The 23,326-nt window shown below is 48.9% G+C and overlaps 8 protein-coding genes across 8 annotated transcripts; 5 read left to right on the top strand and 3 right to left on the bottom strand.

Annotated features, from left to right (window-relative positions):
- Positions 1–257: 257 nt before the first annotated feature.
- Positions 258–1,064, bottom strand: N7520_007722 (NuoI/complex I 23 kDa subunit family protein; the record flags this gene model as incomplete). The annotated part of the gene is made up of 3 exons (XM_057141656.1): positions 258–388; positions 467–732; positions 802–1,064. 3 exons carry the CDS (start codon positions 1,062–1,064, stop codon positions 258–260), a joined length of 660 nt encoding a protein of 219 aa, XP_056995662.1.
- A 325-nt stretch (positions 1,065–1,389) lies between these two features.
- acpA (acyl carrier protein) lies at positions 1,390–2,148 on the top strand (the record flags this gene model as incomplete). The annotated part of the gene is made up of 4 exons (XM_057141655.1): positions 1,390–1,614; positions 1,834–1,914; positions 1,974–2,022; positions 2,081–2,148. 4 exons carry the CDS (start codon positions 1,390–1,392, stop codon positions 2,146–2,148), a joined length of 423 nt encoding a protein of 140 aa, XP_056995661.1.
- A 906-nt stretch (positions 2,149–3,054) lies between these two features.
- Positions 3,055–4,343, top strand: N7520_007720 (GOLPH3/VPS74 family protein; the record flags this gene model as incomplete). Its single annotated transcript, XM_057141654.1, has 4 exons — positions 3,055–3,324; positions 3,423–3,669; positions 3,747–4,240; positions 4,293–4,343. 4 exons carry the CDS (start codon positions 3,055–3,057, stop codon positions 4,341–4,343), a joined length of 1,062 nt encoding a protein of 353 aa, XP_056995660.1.
- Positions 4,344–4,861: 518 nt separating this feature from the next.
- On the bottom strand, positions 4,862–6,691 carry N7520_007719 (uncharacterized protein; the record flags this gene model as incomplete). The annotated part of the gene is made up of 1 exon (XM_057141653.1): positions 4,862–6,691. The coding sequence occupies one exon, from the start codon at positions 6,689–6,691 to the stop codon at positions 4,862–4,864; it is 1,830 nt and encodes a 609-aa protein (XP_056995659.1).
- Positions 6,692–9,077: 2,386 nt separating this feature from the next.
- On the top strand, positions 9,078–10,361 carry N7520_007718 (phosphatidate phosphatase App1 family protein; the record flags this gene model as incomplete). The annotated part of the gene is made up of 1 exon (XM_057141652.1): positions 9,078–10,361. One exon carries the CDS (start codon positions 9,078–9,080, stop codon positions 10,359–10,361), a length of 1,284 nt encoding a protein of 427 aa, XP_056995658.1.
- A 1,874-nt stretch (positions 10,362–12,235) lies between these two features.
- N7520_007717 (ribosome biogenesis TSR3 family protein) lies at positions 12,236–13,452 on the bottom strand (the record flags this gene model as incomplete). The annotated part of the gene is made up of 3 exons (XM_057141651.1): positions 12,236–12,969; positions 13,025–13,161; positions 13,211–13,452. The coding sequence occupies 3 exons, from the start codon at positions 13,450–13,452 to the stop codon at positions 12,236–12,238; spliced, it is 1,113 nt and encodes a 370-aa protein (XP_056995657.1).
- Positions 13,453–13,742: 290 nt separating this feature from the next.
- On the top strand, positions 13,743–16,059 carry N7520_007716 (VHS domain protein; the record flags this gene model as incomplete). The annotated part of the gene is made up of 8 exons (XM_057141650.1): positions 13,743–13,809; positions 13,880–13,967; positions 14,020–14,095; positions 14,165–14,458; positions 14,508–14,771; positions 14,823–15,210; positions 15,261–15,802; positions 15,859–16,059. The coding sequence occupies 8 exons, from the start codon at positions 13,743–13,745 to the stop codon at positions 16,057–16,059; spliced, it is 1,920 nt and encodes a 639-aa protein (XP_056995656.1).
- Positions 16,060–18,189: 2,130 nt separating this feature from the next.
- On the top strand, positions 18,190–19,509 carry N7520_007715 (uncharacterized protein; the record flags this gene model as incomplete). The annotated part of the gene is made up of 2 exons (XM_057141649.1): positions 18,190–18,251; positions 18,300–19,509. 2 exons carry the CDS (start codon positions 18,190–18,192, stop codon positions 19,507–19,509), a joined length of 1,272 nt encoding a protein of 423 aa, XP_056995655.1.
- Between the last annotated feature and the right edge of the window lie 3,817 nt (positions 19,510–23,326).

Below are 23,326 nucleotides of genomic sequence, written 5' to 3'. Positions count from 1 at the left end.
ACAAAGAAGTCATGACCCACTCGAAACGAAATAAACCTTCGGTTGGGAATCGACTAGTACAGAGAAAACACAGGGGATAAATATGTACAAGGTGTGTTGTGTGATGGGGGAGGGTGTCATAAACCCTGCTCTAGTTTTTCATGCACGCCAGTTGGGGGCGCACTATAGGCATGATCCTCCTCACTAGACCAGCTTTTCTGTTCTCAGTTTCAGATGATGTGTCTCCAAGATCACCAGAAATCCGGACAGTGATTCGATTATCGGTAAGGAGCATCGGCGCGAGCAGCAGCCGCAATCTCGGGCTCCCACTTGTCACCGTTGGCGAGGAGCTTCTCCTTGTTGTAGAGAAGCTCCTCACGGGTCTCGGTAGCGTACTCAGCATTGGAAGCTGTAAGGAAAGGAATTGATTAGCCAAGGACTCATAGATAGGCATATTTGGAGCTCTATATCTCCAGGTCGTACTCACTCTCAACAATGGCGTCAACGGGGCAGCTCTCCTGGCAGTAACCACAGTAGATGCACTTGGTCATGTCGATATCGTAACGGGTCGTCCGGCGGCTTCCGTCCTCGCGCTCCTCAGCCTCAATGGTGATAGCCTGCGCCGGGCAGATAGCCTCGCAGAGCTTGCAGGCGATACAGCGCTCCTCACCGGTGGGATAGCGGCGCAGGGCGTGCTCACCGCGGAAACGGGGGGAGATGGGACCCTTCTCGAAGGGGTAGAAGATAGTGTAACTGGAAGAGAAGGTCAGAACCAATTGGTGTTGTTGATAGCGTTGGTTGCCGGTGGGATCAAAGACTTACGGGGGGCGGAAGTACTGCTCCAGCACGACGTACATGCCACGCATCATTTCAGCGAGGAGGAAGTACTTGGTGGCCTTGTCGATAGCAGACTCGGAGCCCTGATCCCAGCGCTTGGGAGGGGGAAGACGGAAACCGGGTTGAGGGGGGCCCGCTGGGGATGCTGCGCGGGACAGCGAGGAAGAGAAGTTTGCCGTCGAGCCGATGGGCGTGAAGGGAGAGCGACGCACGGCGACCAGCCTTGCGACCTGTCGTGTAGCGGCCATTGCGAAGGAGGTATGAGCGGAGAGGATTGTTAAGGGAGGAGGAAGGTGGGGAAGGCGAATTGGAGATCTTCGAGGTAGGGGAGAAGGTCGCTGGATGAGGTTGAGTGGTGTTTGCAGGTTTGGGCTTAGGTCATTTCTTTCTGCCGGGTTTTGATTGGTTGGCGGCAGGATTTTGCATCGGTGCATCACTTCCGACCATCTTCTTCCCTCTCCCGTCAACCTTACAACAATCTTCCTCTACCAAACTCCCCCACTTCCCTTTCTTCTCTTATCTTCTTAGATCTTTAGCCTTTGCGCTCTTTTTGATCTACCTCTTTTTTTCAACATGTTCCGCTCCGCCATTGTTCGCTCCTTGCGGGCTTCCGCCCCCCGTGTCGCTGTCAAGACCCCGGCTCCCTTCCAGATCCGCAGCTCTCCCATCGCTGCGCGCGTCCCCCAATTCACTCCCTGCTTCGTTTCCCAGGGTGTCCGCTGCTACTCCGCCCCTGCTGGTCTTAACAAGAACGAGATCGAGGGCCGGATAGTCAACCTGCTCAAGAACTTCGACAAGGTGCGTCACAGTTGTTTTTCATCCTCGGTGGAACATATTGAATCCACCATGACCTGAGTTCAACAGTACTAATCCCTTTCTCTGATTGCAGGTCTCCGACGCCACCAAGGTTAGTTTGACACGAGGTCCCTTTCGGCATGCTTCGGCTCGGACATAAGCTACGAGCCACTCGGCATCAGCATCAGCATCAGTTATCCATTAACACTTTTCGACATCTAGATCAACGGTGTTTCCCACTTCGCCAACGACCTTGGTCTGGACAGCTTGGATACCGTCGAGGTCGTTATGGCCATCGAGGAGGTACGCGATGAACTTTCCCTCGGAAAAGATAAGCAATAAGATTCTGACTATCACAACAGGAGTTCAGCATTGAGATCCCCGACAAGGAAGCTGACCAGATCCACAGTGGTAAGTTTGGATCAGTCGAGGATGACAACAGCAGAAACTAACGTGTTTGTGTGAATAGTTGAGAAGGCTGTCGAGTACATCCTGGCTCAGCCCGATGGTATGTTGCTCTCTGCCCTCCAGCTTTAACTCTTTCAATACTGACTCGCTCTACGCAGCTCACTAAATACTTTAATCGAAAATTTCTGAGACCGATGTGTGTGGAAAGTCGGATAGAAAAGGATCGGGATATTGGCGTCCGTTAGGCGTTGCACGGGAATATATCTCGATGATTCCTGACGCTGCTTTGTATGCTGAACTCCATACCATTGGATTTTGTTACCCTTGTCCTTCTATATCGTGTATATCATCTTGAATGCAGTTTTGACGCAATAACTTCATTTCACCTGAAGCTTCGCAGACTCCTAGCCTGTGACCCACCTGTGCAGAGTCTTGGAGAAGGATAAATTCCAAGATGTTGGAATATTGAACATTTGAGATTAATTTTGGAAGCCATGAGTTGTATACATACAATCCACGTGGGGTTTAAATATGTATTCCAGCACTTGAGATTCTCCTATGCAACACTTCCAAGGTTGAAGGCATGTGTTGTCGGGAACATTGAAGTTGATAAGATGGGGCTCATATATATATGCCCGCTATCGGGCGCACCACGACACCTTTTGCCGACCAAACTAACCTTGGAACGTTGACCCAATCATCTTTTTCCCTTTCTCCTCTTTGCCTCATCTATCCTAGACAAATAACATTGAAGAAAAAGTATTTGATTTATCGTCTCGTCTTTGAATTACTTCGATTGCCTGACAACCCACTCGGTCCCTGGTTTCCCCTGACGCCGAGACAGTCCCACTTGCAAGCGGCAACGGCAGACTTTCGGTCTACACTACGCGCGATCTTTAACATCTCCCTACACCGCGGTCAATTCATGCCCCCTGCGACCGGCACGCAGATCGGCTTTTGAAATCGAAACGCCGTTTGGCCCTACCCACCTGGGCCTTTGTTCACCCCCTCTTTCAACCCACTACCCCCATCCTCATGTCCGCAGCCGGGGGCTTGACTCGCCGACGAGGTGGCGGTCGAGCTACTGGTCAAGAAGAACAAGATGACAGCCGTGTATCGTCGCCCGTATCGAGAAATGGCTCTGCGATGGATAACCGCGGCCCGGAGACCTCGTTCACGGCCGGAGAGAACGGCCACAAGATCGCATTCGACCCCCGCGACCTCAGCGAAACCGAGGAGCGGAGTAAGCAGCCTAAACTAACTTTGATGGAGGAGGTTCTGCTGTTGGGCTTGAAGGACAAGCAGGTGAGAAACCCCCCCCCTGATTGATGAGCGACTGTTCGCTCTGTTGCTGTCTCCAAGGTGGCGGACTGGAAATGCTGACTTGGTGTCTCCTGTGATAGGGTTACCTGTCCTTCTGGAACGAGAACATTTCTTACGCTCTGCGAGGGTGTATTGTCATCGAACTCGCGCTCCGCGGCCGCATTAGTATGCAGAAGGATTCATCGCGGCGACGCTTTCCCTTGGCAGACCGCGTGATCGAGGTCGTCGACGACACTCTGACCGGCGAAGTCTTGCTGGACGAGACGCTGAAGATGATGAAGTCGAGCGAGAAGATGAGCGTGAACTCTTGGATTGACTTGCTGAGTGGTATGGATTCTAGTCCCTGTGTTTTGATGGGAGGGGTTATTGCGGGACACGCTGGCTAACTTGATCACTTCTCACAGGTGAGACCTGGAATTTGATGAAGATCGGATACCAATTGAAACAAGTGCGCGAGCGATTGGCCAAGGGTCTTGTGGACAAGGGTATCCTGCGAACTGAAAAACGAAACTTCCTTCTATTTGACATGGCAACGCACCCCGTCGCCGATGGTGGCGCTAAAGATGACCTTCACCGACGGGTACGCAACATCTGCAGCAGCCGCACCGTGATCATTCCTTCTTCCCAATGGCTCCCCGAGGACTCGGAGTACCGCTACCTTCGCACCGTCACAATGGTTTGCGCTGCTTACGCGGCCAACGTACTGGAGAACGCCCTGGTCACAATGAGCCACGAAGCTCGGGAAAGAGCATTTGCCCAGGTGGATGAGCTACTGGCCGAATATTCGCAGTTCCCATTTGCTCGCCGACCCGGCGGTTCGCAGGCAATTGGTGCCAACCTGGCGCAGGCGATCAATGACGAAGTTAGCAAGTCCCCAGACCGAGAGCTCCAAATGGAGGTACGTTTCCCCTATGACTTCTATTAATGTGTGAATATTAACATTGGACTAGATCATCGCCGCTTGCTTGAGCGTTTTCACCAGACTTGATTCCTTACTTTAAGCGGATTTACCCTGCTCGATTCTAATACAATGTCCTTTTCTTTTTCAACCGCCTTTTCTTCTCTACGTCTGTTCGCGCTTTTCACCCGGTTCTTTTCTACGTGGGTCGGGTTTCTTTCTTCTTATCTTCTTCACTCATGTAGTTTCTCATCAGGTTGAAAATTGGCAGCGCGTCCTGTGATCTTATACGACTCAAAATTCATTTCTTGTATGGGATATCTCATCGACTGACCCCTGATGTTTGATAGTCTGCTCTTTCTCTATTCGCTTTCTTATCTCAGTGAGCAGATCTATATTATCATTCTAAAGCTTCCCGTGGCATACCCTGAGACATTCAGACCGGCCAGCCGCTCGATGCCATTGAATATGAAGCTGATATTCAGATATGAATACCTGTAGGTCGATACAGACTTGCCGATTGGATGACCCTGGGCTTTTGCAACACAAGCGCAGATTTCAATACCAAAAAAGATGAACCAATTTTTGACTATCAAATGCCCAAATGAATGACCATCGTAATTAACAAACAGAATTAACGCGAACAACTATCATTTCTCCACGACGACTTCCCGCCGCACCAGCAGCCTTACCCTCAAGCAACCGAGCCGCACTACTCAGATCAACTTGCAATTCCTCTCGTCCTTTCAGCACCCGATCCTCCACCAACTCCGCAATCCGCTTCAGAGCCGCACCGTCAGGATTCACAGGAACAAACCGACTCTTAAGTCCCCGTTTCCGCTGCTTCAGCATCTCCTGCTCGTGCGCCGCATCTTGCACAGGCATAGGATCCACAGCCGTTAAGACAACTCCGCCATCTCTCACCACATCCTTCGAATGAGCCTGTCGAAAAACCTCCCCACCCATACAATCTAGTACAATATCGACAGGATCCCACTTGCGAAGTCGGAACATAGCCCCGAGATCACATTCATCTTTCGTGGGAAGAGGTGGGATCACAAGAATCGCATCGACCATCCAGTCAACCCGGAGAACGGTTTGTTCCGCCACAGTGCAGGTCACACAGATCCAGGGACGGACCCTAGGCGGGAAAAGTTTGTCGGCTCGTAGCAATTGAACTGCTACGCGACCGACCTCACTGTCTTGGGCGTTGGTCACAACTATACGCAGTGGTTTCTTCTTTCGGAGCCCATCGCCTATTCCGCTGCTACTGCCACCCGTGTTGATCATGCTTAATCGGCGTCCACTGGCTGCCGCCATGCTGCCGATACTTGGCATGCTGAATTTGCGTCCTCCATCAGTACTGCTGCCGCCACTGCCGCCTCCAGTAATGCTTGCAAGACTGAATTTGCGTCCACCCTCTCCACTGCCACTGGCGCCGGTGAGGCTTCCAAGGCTGAATTTCCGTCCTCCGCCTTCCCCACCCTTATTCGAAAAGCTAAATCTGGGAATAATATCCCTTTGCTCAGAGGCACAACTGCTCCCGTCTGCGGTGTTCTGACCACTCCTCTTGCCACTGCTAGTGCCGCTGCTCTTCCTATTCACAATTTTATTCGCATTTGATTCCATTCCATCCTCAGGCGTGTTAGGATCTATCCCCGCAACTCTGAAAAACGCCTGCCAGGCCGTCAATGCTGGTAATGCGAGCGCTGCAGCCTGAGCCACCGTGATATTCGGCGGTTTCAGCGCTAATTCGTTCTCATTAGCGACGACAAAATCCGCAGCACCTCCATCCCGTGTATAACTCAGGAGTCCCCACACGACATCATCAATCTTATACTTTGGTCCAAGAGGCCGGTCATGGTTCTGCGGCGGAGTCGTAAGCACCCTCCCGCAGACACTATGCAGCGGGATCTGCGGCGTCGTCTTGACAGGATTCAGCGTCACAGCAAGACGTAATTCATCCTGACAGAAGGCCGCGGTATGTACTTTCAGGAGGTACTGGTGTGTTTCCGGCCGTGGGGTTGGAAATGACTTGTCGAGGATAAGAGTACCGGCAGGGCCGGGCTTGGTACTTGGATGCGGAATCGCCTTAGCCATTGGATTTGCGATGGACGCGGCTCTTGCTTCAGGAACCTTTCCAGGGCTGGGATAGATGTTGCTATCCGCGAATGGCGAAGTCTCGGCTCTCGGATTGAAGGCCAAAGAAGCGGCTCTGGGGTTCACTGTGCTATCTTCTCTAAATCTTGGAGAATCGGTTGTTGGGTAGGTGTTGTTGTTCAGTGCTGCGGCGGGCGAGTAGTATAGAGCTCGCATTGTGGCGGGGATGGAGCTTTCATCTTCTGCCGATGAGAACTTTCTTTCGGTTTTCATTGCGGGTCCGTAGGATGTTGAGGGATTCATTATATTGGCTGCGGCCACGTTTGAGAGCATTGGTGGTTCAAGACTCATTTTGGCGGATTTATGGTAATGTACGGGGTATTGGCGCTATAGTTGGAGAGGTGTGTCCCTTTTATCTTTGGAAGGATGCCTTCGCCATCGGTTTATATGAACCGAGTGTATTGTTGGTCGATTTCCTAACATTGACGTATATTTTGCCTTAGGTCAGCATAACTGGTAATCATCCATGGTGCTTTATCAGATCGAAAGGCAAATTGCGCCCCCGTATAATGAACACGCTTAGGTCTTTCTTGTGATCGGAATTGCTGGAAAGAGGAATTGAATACTTTCAGATCTATGTTTTCTTGGTGTGCCCTAGCTGAGATCTCAAGGAACAAGGTCCGCTCTTGATGCAACTTGGTGTTAATGGTTGGATATCTCAACCTTCCAATGCCAGTCTATATACTGAGGCCAATCACGTGCATCACCATCCATGTTATTTAGCTTTGAAATGCAAAGCAGCCTCGAGATGTCTGTAAATAAAGAAGCGAAGAAGACATAATATCGATTTAATATATTTGTACATCTGCTGGATTTCACTTGCGACGTCAACCTCAACCTCGTCCAACTTCCCTCGACATTTCTTATCCTCAGAGCAAACTGCCTTGCGGTCATAACTTCAAAATGAAATGCCCCCAAGTTCCATGAGTATGTTTTCTGGTCTGTCGAAGCCAAAAGTAATCAGATCCTCTCCAGAAACTCCTTTTGCCTCATGGACATGCACGGGCCATTTGGAGAATTTCACAGTAGCTCTTAAAATGTAACAAAGCCATCCCTGTTGAACTCTCCTCGAGACCTTTCCATCCTCACAGCTTAGTCTGTCAACCAACAGCTCATTATTATCAAAAATGTAACATGACATGCCCTGAAATTCCATGACCATGTTCCCTGGTACTTTGAATGCGAAAACGTCAATATACTCTTCTTCTCCACCAAGCGCTTTCGCCCCAAGGCTATTCGACATTTCTTTGCGTCTTCGAGAGTTAAGTAGATGGGCTGGGTAGCTCCGATTGTTACAGCTATCAAATTGGTGTGGGTTCAAGGCAAGCTTGGGTTGATAGTGAGATGCAAATAGCTGCCGTATACAATTTGCGGTATGGTAGATATCTGAGTTGATTAGACTCAAACCATAGTCCACAGTATTGAACAGGATCTTACTCGAGGTATATTCCCTGAGAGCGATCTTTTCAGGAATCAGGATTATTGAGCGTAAGTGGAATATTTGTTTCCGGGAAAGATCAAGGTCACACATGATCTTCATCAAGAGACAACCTTGGAAGTTGAAGCGGGGTAGTCAGCTCCTAAAAAGATGATTATTGAGCAATCACGCCACAGGTATTGATGAGATCACATTATATACAAATACACTATGTAGGTACTTTTGCGAGATAGGTAAGTCAAGATGGCATCATATTAGTCCGGTCCACTAATGCCACTTGCTTTATTGCCACCATAGTCAAATGCCACTATCACCTAAGGTTTGATGCGTTATCTTATATAGGCACGCTGATATGCCCACGCACAAATAAATACTTGAAGCATACCTTAGTATCACTCTCTTGTCTCACTAGAGCCCTCAAGGATACAAGTATGCACAGAAGTTCCAAGCTCGAATCTATATTATACTCACTCATATCTGTATTCATAGTAGATAAACCTTGGAAGCGAAAATCTCACCGGGATTCAGTCTCACCATCACCAGTGTACGTGCTCGGGACATGTGCACTCCAAAGTTTCAATAGCCTATTTGGTTAGTTTAAGGTAAGCTATCAACTGGTTATAAACCTCAGACATGGGAAAGCATATTAATAATACTGAATCTTGAAGAGATTATGGCTGTTCCCCTTTGCACCTTCTTGGTGTCTACGCATCATCAGCCCTATGACAAATAGAAACCGGCCTTGACATCTAACATCCAAAACTTCAAGGCTGAAATTCTCCATGAGCATGAGCACGCCGCCAGTTTGAATAAGTTTGTTGGCCACAGAATCCCAGCAGACGAGATGCACGTTTTGCCTACTCGGCCACATGACATCGCCGAATGATGCTCCCCGGTGCCCTAGGTGCACGGGCAGGTGCCTAGATGAACGGGCGCCCAGCGCCCAGCTCACAGCCTCAACCTGGGGTGTTGCGATCAGGAGGGGTGGGAAAGAGCAAGGCAGGGAACAGCCGAGGACGATAAAGGGGTTGATCGTTCGTTATATGATCACCGTGCTTGCCCCCTATTTATTCCGTTCTCCCAAGGCAACACCAAGAGCCCAGGTGATGTAAATGGATCGACCATTCCAAACCTCGAAGATCTGAATATAAAACTCCTTGCTGAGTACTTCCATTTGCTTTGGTCAACAATCCGTGCCGAAAAGGGGACATCCAAATAAACGGCCCGGGAAGGTGCATAATGGCCCACACTAAGCCGCATGATTCTTCACTCTCCGACGCCAAGCATCTGCATTATAGCAATGATGCCTCAGAGGGAACTGGCTCGGCTCAGGTTTCCGAGGCACGGCCAGCTCCCATAGAACGACGGGGTTCGTCGTTCATGAAATTCGTCGCTTCAATCTTGGGTTCTAAAAGCCCGATCGCACACCCTGCGGACCCACACACGAACACCGTCTGGCTACTGGATAACACCGCATACCAGCCTGTGCCTGAGCCAGGGGACTCAGACCAGCCCGATCAACCAGCACCATGGCGCGCCGAGTTCGTGGCTTGCATCCTCGAGACAGAAGGCCGCAAGGATATTGGGAAACTAGTCGCCTCGATAGCAGACCACATCGGACTGGACGGTGAAACAGGCATCGCCGATGAAGAAGCGCACCAGCGGATCGTGGATCGCATCCAGCCATTCGTCGATAACGTTTCTCCGGGTCGAACAGTCACATTACAGCTTGACATAGCCGGCACAGAACAGTCACACCAACTAGGTCCCTCAGACCGAAACGGGATAATCAGCCAAATTATTGAACTGGGGGTGCCGACCATCCCAGACGGAACAGTCTTACGACCATGTCTAGCCAATTTCGGAAATAGCATTGCATCAATGGAAACGCACTTCGCAGCTCCGGAAGGCTGGTTGGTTATTTCTGATATCGACGACACGATCAAGCGTACAATGACGGTCGATCCAACAGGAATTATCCGCACAACATTCACAGAGGAACCGGTTCCGATCATTGGCATGCCGGAATTCTACCGCTACGTTCACGAGGAGCTGGATCCTGCCTGGTTCTATCTCTCCGCTTCTCCGTACAACCTCTACCCTTTTCTACGCAGCTTCATACACGAGTACTACATCCCTGGTACGCTGGTGCTGCGCGAGTACTCTTTCTTGGACATTAGTGGCTTGATCAAGTCATTAACGGAGCGGACACAGGAGTACAAGATGGATCGGATAGAGAAGATTCGCCGCTGGTTTCCAGCGCGGAGAGTGCTTTGTATTGGAGATTCAACGCAGAGTGATCCCGAGGCCTATGCAGAGATTTATCGGAAGTATTCAACTTGGATTCATGCGATTGCTATTCGGAAGGTTACGGATGTGGCGCATATGGATGAGAAGAATAAGGATGAGAGGTTTGAGAAGGCGTTTAAAGACGTTCCAGCTTCGGTTTGGACAGTCTTCGAGGATCCAGTTGAGCTCTATGGGTTCGTAGATGGATTAGGAATGGAGGATCAGGCTTTGTAAATATTTCAATTTTTCATGTATATACTATGCAAAGTGGATTACTTTTGTTCGAACTTCAATCATTCCTCAATGGTTGGGACTGGTACCTAGATATACGCAATGGACTCCGAGCTTTGCTCATGAGTCGTGGACACGATTTCATATTGACTCTAGGGACAGGGATGGCATGCAGTGGGGACACACTAGTCCTGATATAATATCTATAATAACACGTGATTGTCTAGTCAAGATCTCTCCACCAGTTCGTGAGTGGGGATCCACTAGTGTTCGATCCATTTTATATGGTCTCGTGCAATCCATGAATTTCCATTCATTCCGGGGAGGGGGTTTCATATAGATTAGGTATCTACTAGTAGGTTCTTCACCGCTCACAATCAAGAGGCACGGTGTTGTGATTTTCCGCATGTCACCTCATGTGCAAGGAGATGTATAGACAGCATTGAAAAAGCAGGAAACCGAGTATCTAGCATCCTTCTTTGTCATTAATAGTAATTAGTTTGACATGTTCAAGAAAATATAGTTATTCAAAATGATTGACATATTGAACAGCCAAAGTAGTTGATATGAAAAGAAATACCCAGCACGTATAACCATGCAGATGAAGGAGAGTATATGTAAGTACCTAGCATTTTTACTTACATGTACGGAGCACAGTCCACAAGACATATAAGATCAATAATGAAGACTTGCAGGCACTTGAGTAAGGTCCAAGATTCCAGAGGAGGCAGACTCAATCCTGATAATTTTTAAATTCTTAAGAACATGATCAAGTACTTAGATGCCCCTGATGCAAATAAATAATGCAGGGCTCAAATAAGACAGACAGAAGAAATGGGTTTTCTAGGATTTTCTTCATAACATTTCACCCATGTGCAGTGTATAGATAGCAGCGCTAAAATCCAAGTGCTTACTATCTAGGCACACTGTTTACTTCCGTATCAATTATGAAACATTTCCAAGGGTAGGCAAGGTTCGGCATATGGTCCCCCTTGCAGTTGTTTCATCGTGGCCGTATATTAGACTTGAAGCCCTTACAGAGTTCACCGTTGTGACGCACGGTGGCAGTGGATATATCCCTTCTTCCATTTCTGAAACTTATATAAATCCTACCACCCAAGTAGATGCGTGGACAATTTTACGCATGGGATTAAACATAAGGTTGTTACCGGCATCTCATCAAACCACACCGAGCCCCTTGTATTTTGCACAATATTCTCCAAGGTTGATCTTGCGTTTTCCAAGACACTTCCACCCAACAAGCCTCTCATGTGTCCTCCATCCCTTCAACAGTCCAAGGAACGATTATTGAGAACTCGGGTACGAAAAAGACGCCCATCTCGTGGAGCTATACTTCCTTGCTACAACCAAAGCAATCCGTTGATATATAATTCGACAGCACATTCTTTGACACATACTTTGCCTAGACATACAGTTGAGGATTGTCCACGGTGTCAAAGTTTTCCATGCATCAAAGCCTCAGCACAGAATACAGTACATGCAGTACAATCGAGATAGAGAGCAGCTTCCATGCATAGACATAACCATGAGACCCTTTGCCTTGAAAGGCTTGCTTTAGACCTCAAGACCCGGTGGCCTCATTGGGGATCATCTTTATCACGTCATCGTGAGGATGTTTAGGAAAGTGCTTCAGAAGATTTGGTGAGTATTCCACCTCTGACTTTCTGATCATCGTATTGACATCTCGAAGGCACCGATTGATACCACTGGATGTCGCACAATCTGGAATTATGTTAAAATGCCCGGAGTTTGGTTTCAGGGAAGGGCACAATGTGATATAAATGCCGAGTGGAAATGTCATATTATTTTTCATCAAGTCATAAGTCAAATATTGGTTTATTTTTCTGCCTTTCGCTTTACCATCGCTTCGGCGCAGAGACCTCAGCCCGTGAGAAGGAGGCGCTGACTGTTTCCTGTCCTCGTCGGCGTTGGATCTCTTTAATTCCAGTTCGGTCTGTGACCGTTGTAGCGTTGATGATGTTATCAAAGTCTCCATCTTCACTGCCCGCCGAGCCAGATTCGGCATCAGAGTCGACATAGGCAGGCTCGGGCTTTGCGATCCTCTCCGGCTGTTCTCTATCCGACGCTGACGGGTTTTGGAAAGATTTTGACTCGAGGATCTTACGCCGAATCTCGGCCATCTGTTCTTCATCCTCGGAGTCATCAGAGATAGCAAACGGATCCTTGTCCTCCTCGGCTTCGCTTTCTTCCTCGGCTTCGCTGTCTTCCCCGCTCTCGCTATCGTCCTCATCGTCATTGTCTGAGCCTCCGGTTGGCGGCAAGCGGTTGGTGTTTCCAACAGCCCAGATATCCTCTCCCTCCACACGACTGTCTTCGTACTCTTTTTCAATTTTGGCCAGCCATTCCTCTTCAGTCCTCTTGATGTCTTCTTCGGTACTGCAGGCAGCATAGAGCTTGAATAGCTCAGAGTTGATTTCCAAAAAGGCCTGTCCATAACTGAAGTTCTTCAGGACCTCTTCTGCCCATTCTTGGTGTCCGCAAATGCAGAAGCAGGCCGCGAGCGCTTCGACGCAGTTCAGTCGCCAAGGTTTTCCGTAGTTGACTGTATTAGCAGCGATAAGATAGGGTACTAAATGCAAGAATGAATTAGTAAAGGCGTATGATCCCTGGTGCAACACACATACAAAGTCGTTCGCATTTTCCACCGATCCGCGACCAGGGCACTTCCTTGACGCGAACCCAAGAGCATTCCACTACCGCCGCACCATGTTCTTCCATAAGCTGTTTATCCGCAGGAGAGACGACTTTCTTCGCATTCGGCCTAGTCAAATGGTTAGTCAAGACATTTGAACAAAGGTGGGATGCCTTACGAGATGATCACACCAGGGAATCGCTGGCCGATATGAAGCTCTCGCATTAACCCCAGCTTCATCAGACGTTTTCCAGAGCACCGCTTAGGGTCGCAATGACCCATATCCCAACAAGCAGCCTTGAATGCAGGCCGCGACGAAGAACCGGCCTCAGCTCCATCACCGCGGGGCACTGGTCGCGGGCGGGGGTGAGAGGATTTCTTGCCCCCTCGAGAGAAATTGTCTTTCTTATGACGAACCATGATGAAGACGTTGAAGTGTTTATAGATATGAAAGCGAATATCAAGTAAACCTCCACCTCGATTGCGTTCAACGAGGAGTTGAGAGAAAATAAAAATTACAGTGGAAGCACAAGCGCCACACGTGCTTCTCCGCCCGCCCCGTCCGCTCTCCAATCTACAACAAACCATCGCGGCGTCTTCCCGCTTCGACCACCAACTCCTGCGTCAATTTATACCCCCTTTTCTTTTCCTTTTCCTTTTCTTTCCTCTTCTTCCTTCAAACCGCCAAGCTGGAGGCTGCTTCGGCACGCATGGCGGCTAGGGACCGTTTCGGTGCCTATGCTGAGCCGGGCCTAACACCGCTGCAGCGGGCAATTCGTGAGCTGAGCTCCATCAGTGATCCTGGGAGAAATAGAAGAATCTAATTGCTAATATATTGAATACCTAGGCAATGCATGCGATCCACAGAACTACGAGCCCAACCTGGCCCTGAACCTCGAAGTGGCCGATCTGGTCAACTCCAAGAAGGGCAATGCGTGAGTTGGATAACACCGGCCCATGTAATGCGCATACTGATATCCCCTACAGTCCTCGCGAATCAGCTGTCGAGATTGTTCATCTTGTTAACTCTCGGAATCAGAATGTTTCCTTGCTGGCATTGGCGGTATGTTTAGAATTGGCAGATGACAGCCTGGCGCGGGGTTAACTGACGATCGCTTCACACGACCATTAGCTTCTCGACATGTGTGTAAAAAACTGCGGATACAAGTTCCACCTCCAGATCAGCACAAAAGAATTTCTCAATGAATTGGTCCGAAGGTTCCCCGAGCGCCCAGCCATGCGACCCTCGAGGGTTCAACACCGCATTTTGGAGTTGATTGAGGAGTGGCGCCAGACGATCTGCCAGACGTCGCGATACAAGGAGGATCTGGGATTCATTCGGGATATGCATCGTCTGTTACTCTACAAGGGCTATGCATTCCCTGAGGTTCGTCGCGATGATGCGGCTGTGCTGAACCCGAGTGACGTAGGTACCCCGGTGGTCATGAATTGGGGAAGCTACTGACATGATTTAGAATCTTCGTTCGGCCGAGGAGATGGAAGAGGAGGAGAAGGAAGCCCAGTCTGCTAAGCTTCAGGAGCTGATTCGAAGAGGCACACCGGCCGATCTGCAGGAAGCGAATCGGTTGATGAAGGTTATGGCTGGATACGATAATCGACACAAGACTGATTACCGGGCAAAGGCCGCCGAGGAGGTATCGAAGGTACAACAAAAGGCAAAAATCTTGGAGGAAATGCTGCAGAATGGACAGGGAATTCCCGAAGGTGATGTTTTCGAGGTATGTCACCTGCACTCTTCATCCTTTTCAACTTGCTGATTGGGTGCATAGGAGCTTGCAAATGCACTGCAAAGTGCACACCCCAAGATCCAGAAGATGTGCGAGGAGGAATCGGACGACCCCGAGGCTGTTCACAAGCTGCTGGAGATTAACGATAGCATACATCGCACCATCGAGCGATACAAACTGGTTAAACAGGGTGATATTGATGCTGCGTCGAGAATTCCAAAGGGAACTCTGGGCACGACAACCGGAGTATCCAAAAACGCGAACAATGAGCTTTCATTGATCGATTTTGACCCGGAGCCAAGCTCCAATGGCAACACCGAAGCCTCGCCAAGTGGCCAAGGCAATGCCCTCGAGAATGACTTACTTGGACTTTCTCTTGGTGACGAAAGCCCTGTACCTGGTGGTGGCATCTCACTCGGAGGTCCCAGCAGTAAGTTTCTTTGTACGTGACATCGAATCAACACTGACCTTTTGACCTAGTGGGCTTTCCCTCGATGTCTTCTGGCCCATCCCCAGTATCACAGCAAGTACCGGCTGGATTCAAGGCTAATTACGACATTCTTTCCTCGATGAACACATCCCGACCTGCTTCCCAGGCTTCCACCCCGGCTCGTACTCAGTCACCTCAGGTTCGTCAGACCGCGACTCCGCCGCAGGCTGATCCATTTGCGTCACTGGTCTCTGCCAGTCCTCGGCCGGCAGGCAACGCTTTCCAGGCCCCTTCTCAGAACCAACCTGCTCCGGCCTCCTCGTCCTTGCTTGACCTGGTGGGGGGTCTCGCTTCGCAGCCCGCAGGACAGGCTGCTCGCGAAGATGACGAGTGGAACTTTGCATCCTCTCTTCCTCAAAGCAACACCTTGCCCTCGATGAACCAGCTGCAGGTCCTGAATAAGCAGCTACAGATCGATTTCCACGCCCGTCGTGTGCCAAGTGCGCCACGCCAAGTCTACCTCCGAGCTGTTTTCTCCAACACCACCAGCCAAGCGATCACAGAGCTTCACTTCCAGGTTGCCGTGGAGAAGGTCAGCAAATAATCAATCATCTACCGTCGAGTTCTCCGATACTAATACTTTTTTAGTCATACACGCTCCAGCTTCGTCCCCAGTCCGGCCGAGAGATTGCCCCTCAACAACCGAACGGTGTGATACAGGACATGCTCCTGGATGGTGTTGATACCGGCAAAGGCAACTCGGTGAAAATTCGGTTTAAGGTTTCATACAAACTCGGAGCCGAGACTCGGGAAGAGCAAGGCATGGTTCCATCTCTGGGCATTTACTAAGAGACATTTCCAACTCCCATTTCAACTTCCTTTTCGGTCCAATGCCAAGGCCTGTGGTTTGATGCGAGACTTCCTGTTCTTCCCGACCATCCGACTCGTTCTCTCCGCCAGCCGGAACCACGCATTCTGCACAGTGTGGCTAGTTCCTGCATGAGTGTTTATCCCCAGTCTTGATCTGTTCTTCAAGTGTTTATCCCCAGCCTTGACATGTTCTTCAAGTGTTTCTGATTGATTGAAAACTTAGCGCGTCTTCATCTTCATGCTGTTTATAAGATCCCATTTTCTGCATCGTTCCATACAAGTCGAATGAAGCACTCTCTTCTATACAAGTAACGTAGCCCAAAATTCTGTCAGCTAATAGCATCTCGATGCTGTATCAAAATGAATGGAAAGTACCACATCAACTTCCCACCTCCTTAATGATCGCCACAAACTAGCCGATCCCCGCGGAGAAAGGCCACCTCATGCCACTACGCCATCCAGGGGTGGAATCGCCGTTTTCAGTAAGATGTTCTGTCGATCGCGAAATGCCGATCCGGTGGAGTTCGATCTCGGCGATGCCGAGATGTCGCGGAATGATCGCGGAAGTAAACTTCTGATTGATTTGGGAGATCGGAGTTTTGTCAGAGATTGGTCGGTCAGATTGTGATCTCATACGATGGCGATGGTACCGCGGTTAGGCTGTTGCACCGATAATTTCCCGACGTTGTCAAAGCACCAGAGCTAAACTGGTTATCTACTAGTTCCAAAGTTGAACTGACAAAGATTGACGGTGTGAATATCACGAATTGTTAAGTAGTAGTTCCAAGGGGAAGGTAGTTGTTGATGTATATGGTTGTATTCCGTGTACTAAGCCGTTTCGATGGATCTACGTAGCTGTACGATCGTCAGTGATCTACGATCTCTCCACTACTTTGTATAAGCATATTAATTCACTAGTGCGAGGATTGAGCTTACGATGAGCGTCATCTCCGATTAATTGAAATCCCACGTAGTTAATTCAAGTCATCAGGATCATCCCACGTTCAAACTCATATATTCAAGATCTACAATGATCGGCAAGAAGCCGAACTCCACAACTCGCAGTCAATTCCCTATTCAATAGACAACCATACTTTGAGTCCATCTGGATTCCAATCCTCATGAAATCGTAAGGACCTTCCACGGCATTAAAAGCTGTAGAAACGGAAAAAGACGGAGATACCCGACTGCTAAGTAATCATTGAAAGTGGCAAGGATTTCCCCAACTTCCAGATTAAGCTAAGATTCCTCCGGCCGATAAGGAGAAAACCCGCCTAGACCATGGACGGGCTAAGTGGCGAACCCCATAAGTCCCTGCCAGCCACAGAATACGGCGTGCAGGTTATTGAATTTTACTTGCAGTTCTCTGTTAGTCTAGATTGCGCCTGGGGAGTTGGAGAGATGCGGCTTACGGGGGCTGAGTTGGCTAGGCATGAATCCCCATTTGATGGTCCAATCATAGATCAGTGCATGGATATATCTTACTATACCGAGGGCCTAGTCTCTAGAACTTGACACATGCCGAGTAGTTTGGGGGTCTTAATATAGAAGGTCGAAATCTATGAAAAATGTATGAAAAACGGGGAATCAAAATACGGTTTTTGGCAAGGTTGGATCAATGTGATTTCATATTTCCATGTTAATCGTTCCCTTCGCCGAGGGAAACTATCTCCAGGGTTGTAGGAAGTATGAAACATAGAATAGAGACATAGAGACAGAGACAGAGAGAGAGAGAGAGAGCAAGTCGAATCCGGTTTAGGAGTGGATCTGCGAACAGTCACATCGCGGGGGAGTAATCAATTCTCCACTCTCTGGTCTAGGCCTCATGGTAGGGACTACAGGTAAAATAATTGCAAGATTAGAAAACTTATAGGAAAATGTCTCCGGACTTTTTCTTCGTATTGGACGTGGCGTTATGGAGCGCACTGGGATGATTTGGTATCCATGGATCATATCGGATGAGACTTTTCCTCATCCAAACTGAGATCTTCTTGGATCCATGGATACTTCCTGCAAGCTTCGAGGGTACGCTCGGGGCCTGACAGGCTGCCCCTCCTTTACCTACTTAAACTTACGTCTCTTCCCTGAATTAAATTCTCCCACAACAAAATGTCCGATCTAGATCAGGATATTGTCCCTATTCCCCGTTCGCGGGAGGAGAATCAGGAGCGGTGAGTGTGAGATACATACTCGTACGAAACACCAACTGACCGTCTTAGTGCATTCATTGCCGCTTCAAGGCGGAAGGATCGTAGTCTCGATGCTCGCTTGGAATCTGCCAACCGCGCTTCCATGTTGCACAGGAAGCGCACTGGCAAAGCTTTCCACATCACCAAGGAGATCGTTGAGAAAGAAGCTATGTATGAAGAGGTCGACGAACGCTATCAAGAAAAGCGGATCCGCATGTTGCAAGCCCAGAATATGCAGATTGAAGAGCAGTTCCACCGTCATCTACTGGCTGCCTTTGCCGCCCGGGCTAATAGCTCGGGATCAGCTGCCTCATCCATCGCCAGCCGACGAGCCAGTCATGCCCCCCGTGCTTCTGTCGAGGGCTCCGCCTCATCTCGCAAGATGAGCCTGGACCTTACCAACCTACGCTCACCTTTCCCCCACGCCATGGACTCAGGCTCCCTGACCAGCCCTGCCATGACCGCCGATGGATATATGCTGTCCCCGTCAACTACCACCTTTGAAGGTGCCCAGTCTTATATGCCCTTCGACGGCTCAGAGGGCACCCCCTACACCATGATGAGCAGTTCATCCGGGCTCCCCGCCTACGTATCACAAACACCTACGCCAGCCTGGAACCACCAGATGGCACCGTCATGGGCAATGCAACAGCACGTCCCAACCCCCAATCACACCCCTACAGATTCCCACTCCGTGCACATGTGGCAGCAACAAATGATGCAGCAGGCCCAGATGCCCACTGACACAGCCTCCACAATGCACATGCGCCAGTTCCGAGATCGTCTCGCCTCCGCTCCCGAATTTCCCCTAACTCACGCCGCCGTTCACCCGCCCACGGCAACGGCATCTATCTCTGGCCCCAGTGGCCATTCTCGTGGCCACTCCCAGCCCAGTAACCAGTTCCACAACCTGCACCTCCTTACTCAGAGTACGCATCTTGCGACCTCTGTGGCTCCTTCCAGCAACAACTCGCCGAAGATCGAGTCCCTGTCTGCTGAAACGCAGTCTACAGTGGATTTCTGTCCTACCCCTAGTACCCCTCTCTCGCCTACAGCGGTGACCGCTCAGAATGCTAAGAATGAAGAGGGCGTTATGGTTTCTCACGAGGAGCTGGATCCGGATTTTAATGAATTCAGCCAGTTTGCTCTTGGATTAGGAGACTCGTCACTCCAGGACCGGGAGCCATTCGGATTCGAAGACTTTGTCACCCTGGATGAATTCGCTACAGTATCCTGTTAAGACTTTTTCTTCTTTCCTTTCTTGATTCCCCGTTTATTCCCTTGTGTACATGACGCGTTGGCTTGTACATTGCTTCTGTACAATACCTAGTCTATTCTATTCTATCTACTTTTTCCCTTACGTGATTCCCTTATCATCTTAATCTCCAATGATATCACATGAAATCTATCCCATTGACGATTTAAATTTGAATTTGAGTTGCATTAATTTCGGATTGCTCGGTACAAGTCAGGTATTTCCAAAATTCCAATCGAACTTGAATCCGCGAAAATTAAAACCTCAAGAGTAATTGAATCCTTGGTCCATCCCCGAACCAATCCATTCCATCCCTTCACGTCTCCACGTACAGTATGTGCCTTATTAAAAGTGAGCAAAAAAAACTCGTAGTGTTGTATCGACAGCGGATCCCATTCCATTTCCGGCGACATCACACCATACTTTTCTGTCTTCTCTCCACCCATCCATAGATTTCTTCACTACAGTCCACGGGCCGTGCCAGCTACAGCTACAACTACAGCTCTAGCTCCAGCTAGGGTAGATCTCCACACCCGAGTCATGTTGCACAATCCAGAACCATGATCACAACCATGGCCATAGCCCCGGAATCGACTGGGCGGTTTTGTACTACACAACCTCGACTCTTACTCTACCAGTGCGCAGGGTCGGGCTTTACCTTACCTTACCTACTCAAACGCAGTGCTACTAAATCCCGCAGCCCGGAAACAGGCACGTACTTTGGTTCGTTTCGGACTCGGACACACCCACAAGAATCCGTGGACGAAAGGCAAGAACGCAAAACGTTTCAGAAATTTAATTCAATTCAATTCCAAATCATATCTCGCACAATAGAATAGAGTATAATATGCGAGCAAAGTGAATTAAAATTAAAATTTAAAACCTAAACCTGAATCTAATTCAAATTAGCCCCTCCACTTGTATCGGTGTTGGAGTTCATCGCGCTTCGCTTCCGTTTTTGATTTCGCTTCTAGGCATACAAGCGCTTGGCTTCTCGTATTCATGGCTTTTAATTTCCACATCTCTATAGAAGCTTGTGGGTCGGCTTGATGTAGATTGTGATGCGAAGTGGGGGGTGGCTTTTGAGGTGAGGGGTTGGTCTAGAGACCATAGGGCTAGGCTAGTCGGGGCTTTACCGTAGATGGGGCTCTTGGTGTGACCTGCTATGAGGTCAGCGCACATGAGCAGAGATCCTGAATCAGGTATGCTAGTAGACCAATAGGATTCTTCAGGATGGATTTGCATGTGGTGATCCCGTAGTTAGAAGGCAGATGGAACTTTGAATCAGGATCAGGACAGTGATTTTTCAATTGGCTTCAGCATTTCAAAATGATGTATGCGATCATATTGAACTACTCATGATTCTCATTTTAATTGATTGATACTCTTCACCATTGACAAAGACATAAAGACCTGCAGAATCCCGATCTCGAATAGTTCGAATTGCGGGGTTAAGGTTGCAGCTCCCGCACAGACCACATCCGCAATGGGACTAGTACCAGCCAAATACGGCCACGGAAACATCCACCGATTCCATGGTTCACCAATACCTCTAGGGAATATCCTGGAACAGAGTGGATCCATTTTTGAGACCCGTGCACGCATCCGGGCGATCCATTGGGCTATAGTTATGTCGTGGGTTCAGGGTTCAGATTTCAGGGTTTAGATTTGGAGGTATTCGGTAGATTAGAAATCATTATTCCTGAAGTTCGTGCGATGCTAATAGATTGACAAATTATTCAAGCACGTTTCCTTGGGTTGGATGTTATGTGGTGGCTAAAAGCGAAAGCGAAAGATAAGCGCGAGCGTAAGCCCAGCCCAGCCCAGACCAGACGTAACGGGTTTGGTTCGTCGGATGTAATGCAGGTATCCGCGTCCTTGTCTACTAGTGAATGGCTTGTTTTGGGGACCTCGTGGACTAAAGGTCAATGCGACCGAAAGAGAGTTTATATGCCGGCAAGAATTCCCCGAGGTCGGTAGTGAAGAGGTCTTATCGCTAACGTTTGCTGATAGATCTACACATTAGAGCCCTGGAGGCATTTAGTCACGACAAAGTTGGCCGCACGGATATCACGCACGGCATATTGGCTCTCAGATATGAAAAAGCATGCCATATCGAGCTCGGGTTCGGGTTTCTGACTTGCACCATAATCGTCCAATTGACATGAACCTGGACAGGGGATTCTCCCGCTAGAAACTTGCTGGGTCGACCCACTTTACCCGGTGGCGACTGATCGGAAAGACCGGGCTGGACTGGATTTCCGTGCAACATGGAGCCAAGGGTGAAGATTTGAGTATTGAGAATCGGGGAGTGCATACTTGTCTCCATTTCTTGTCTGAAGTCTTGGCTAGTGGGGATTTCTGACTGCCAACTTTCTGCCAAGGCCAAGCTAACCAAGTAGTTCTATCTTCGCGTAGATATCGGCTAACTTGCCTGATTTTTGAGGTCTGCAATCCAAAGTTTAATATATTAGGCATTCGTACATTCAGTAACGCTAGACGAGATAAACGAGATGCATAGAATTGTACCAAGTTTTACATCGTATGCGCATACCCCTCACCTCCCCGGAAGGCGATATACGGCACATGTTCTAGTTCCAATTCAGTTCCATCCAGGTTGAAATCGCCATTTACCAAAAGCCAACCAGGCACACCGCCACCCTCAGCCCGACCACCACATCAGGTTCCAAATCCAACACCGCATCCGGTGACACGATCCAACCAAACAGGAAAATGGGGGGAAAGGAAAGGGCAGAATAAGCTCAGACCACCCTGATCCAACCAGTTGGGGGTTGGGACCCGCCCCAGAAGTCTATCCAAGCCACATACGGACCTTGTGGCAGGTGATCGTTTTTCGTGAGGCTAAAATGCAGGGGCGATCGATCGATAATGCGAGTCAGGAATTTGGGATCTTCGTGATCCAAACATGGATTGTCGGTCCTGACCGCTAAATTATGATTGGGTTGGTTGTTGACTACGTGGCCAATCGGTTATTGAAGGATATGGAGCTCCTGATTGTGTTTGACTTTGAGATATGAGTCTAGTAGCTGCCCGTTTCACGTTTAGATAGGGGATGACCCTTGCCTATCAGGTAAATAACCGAGATTGGGGAAACCGGTTTGTTGCTGACGGACTGGATACTTCTCTCGCGGATGGGGTTTGATGCTTATAGTTCTATTTCCAATTGACCCTTTCCTGGATTACTACTGGAACGCTATCACAAGTTACAGTTCAATATCGCTGTTGATCTATCGCAATCGTGAAACGATTCAAGAGTACTAGTAGTGGATCCTCCAACGAAGTTGATAACGTGCAAAACGCCCGGGATCGATTGACAAGTAATTGTCGCCGTTGAAGCAAATCGTAAAAGCTAATCGTCATCGCAACGCATTGACCGGTGCTTGAGTAAAGTTTGTTCATCTAGTTGGCTACCAATGTGCTCAGCTTACTTCAGATACGGTCAATCAGTTCGGAGAAAGTCCTTTCATTGTTATTGTTATTGTTCGTAGTAATGTAATGTCATATTTGCAACATACAAAGGGGCTAGGTCGTATACTAGACGCAAGTGGAAAAAAAGTAGAGGCTAATCGGAACGGCAATAATACATATTGACACATCCAGTCCACGGAGATAACCGAGGTAAACCTACCAGGAAAAGCACGGTACATACAAACGGCACTTCATGTAGCTTTGCAGCCGGGGTGATAATGTAAGAATGCACAAAAAGAGGGTGTCCGCGATGTGATACTAGAACTGAACTGGCATAACAAGCTCAGTTGTAACCTGGCAATTGCCTTATTGT

This window comes from Penicillium odoratum, assembly GCF_028828045.1.
Source record: "Penicillium odoratum strain IBT 22623 chromosome Unknown utg000005l_segment0_segment0, whole genome shotgun sequence".
Classification (NCBI taxonomy): Eukaryota; Fungi; Ascomycota; class Eurotiomycetes; order Eurotiales; family Aspergillaceae; genus Penicillium; species Penicillium odoratum.
The sequence above is the reverse complement of the archived record's forward strand: the minus strand, read 5'-3'. Positions and strand labels throughout refer to the sequence as shown.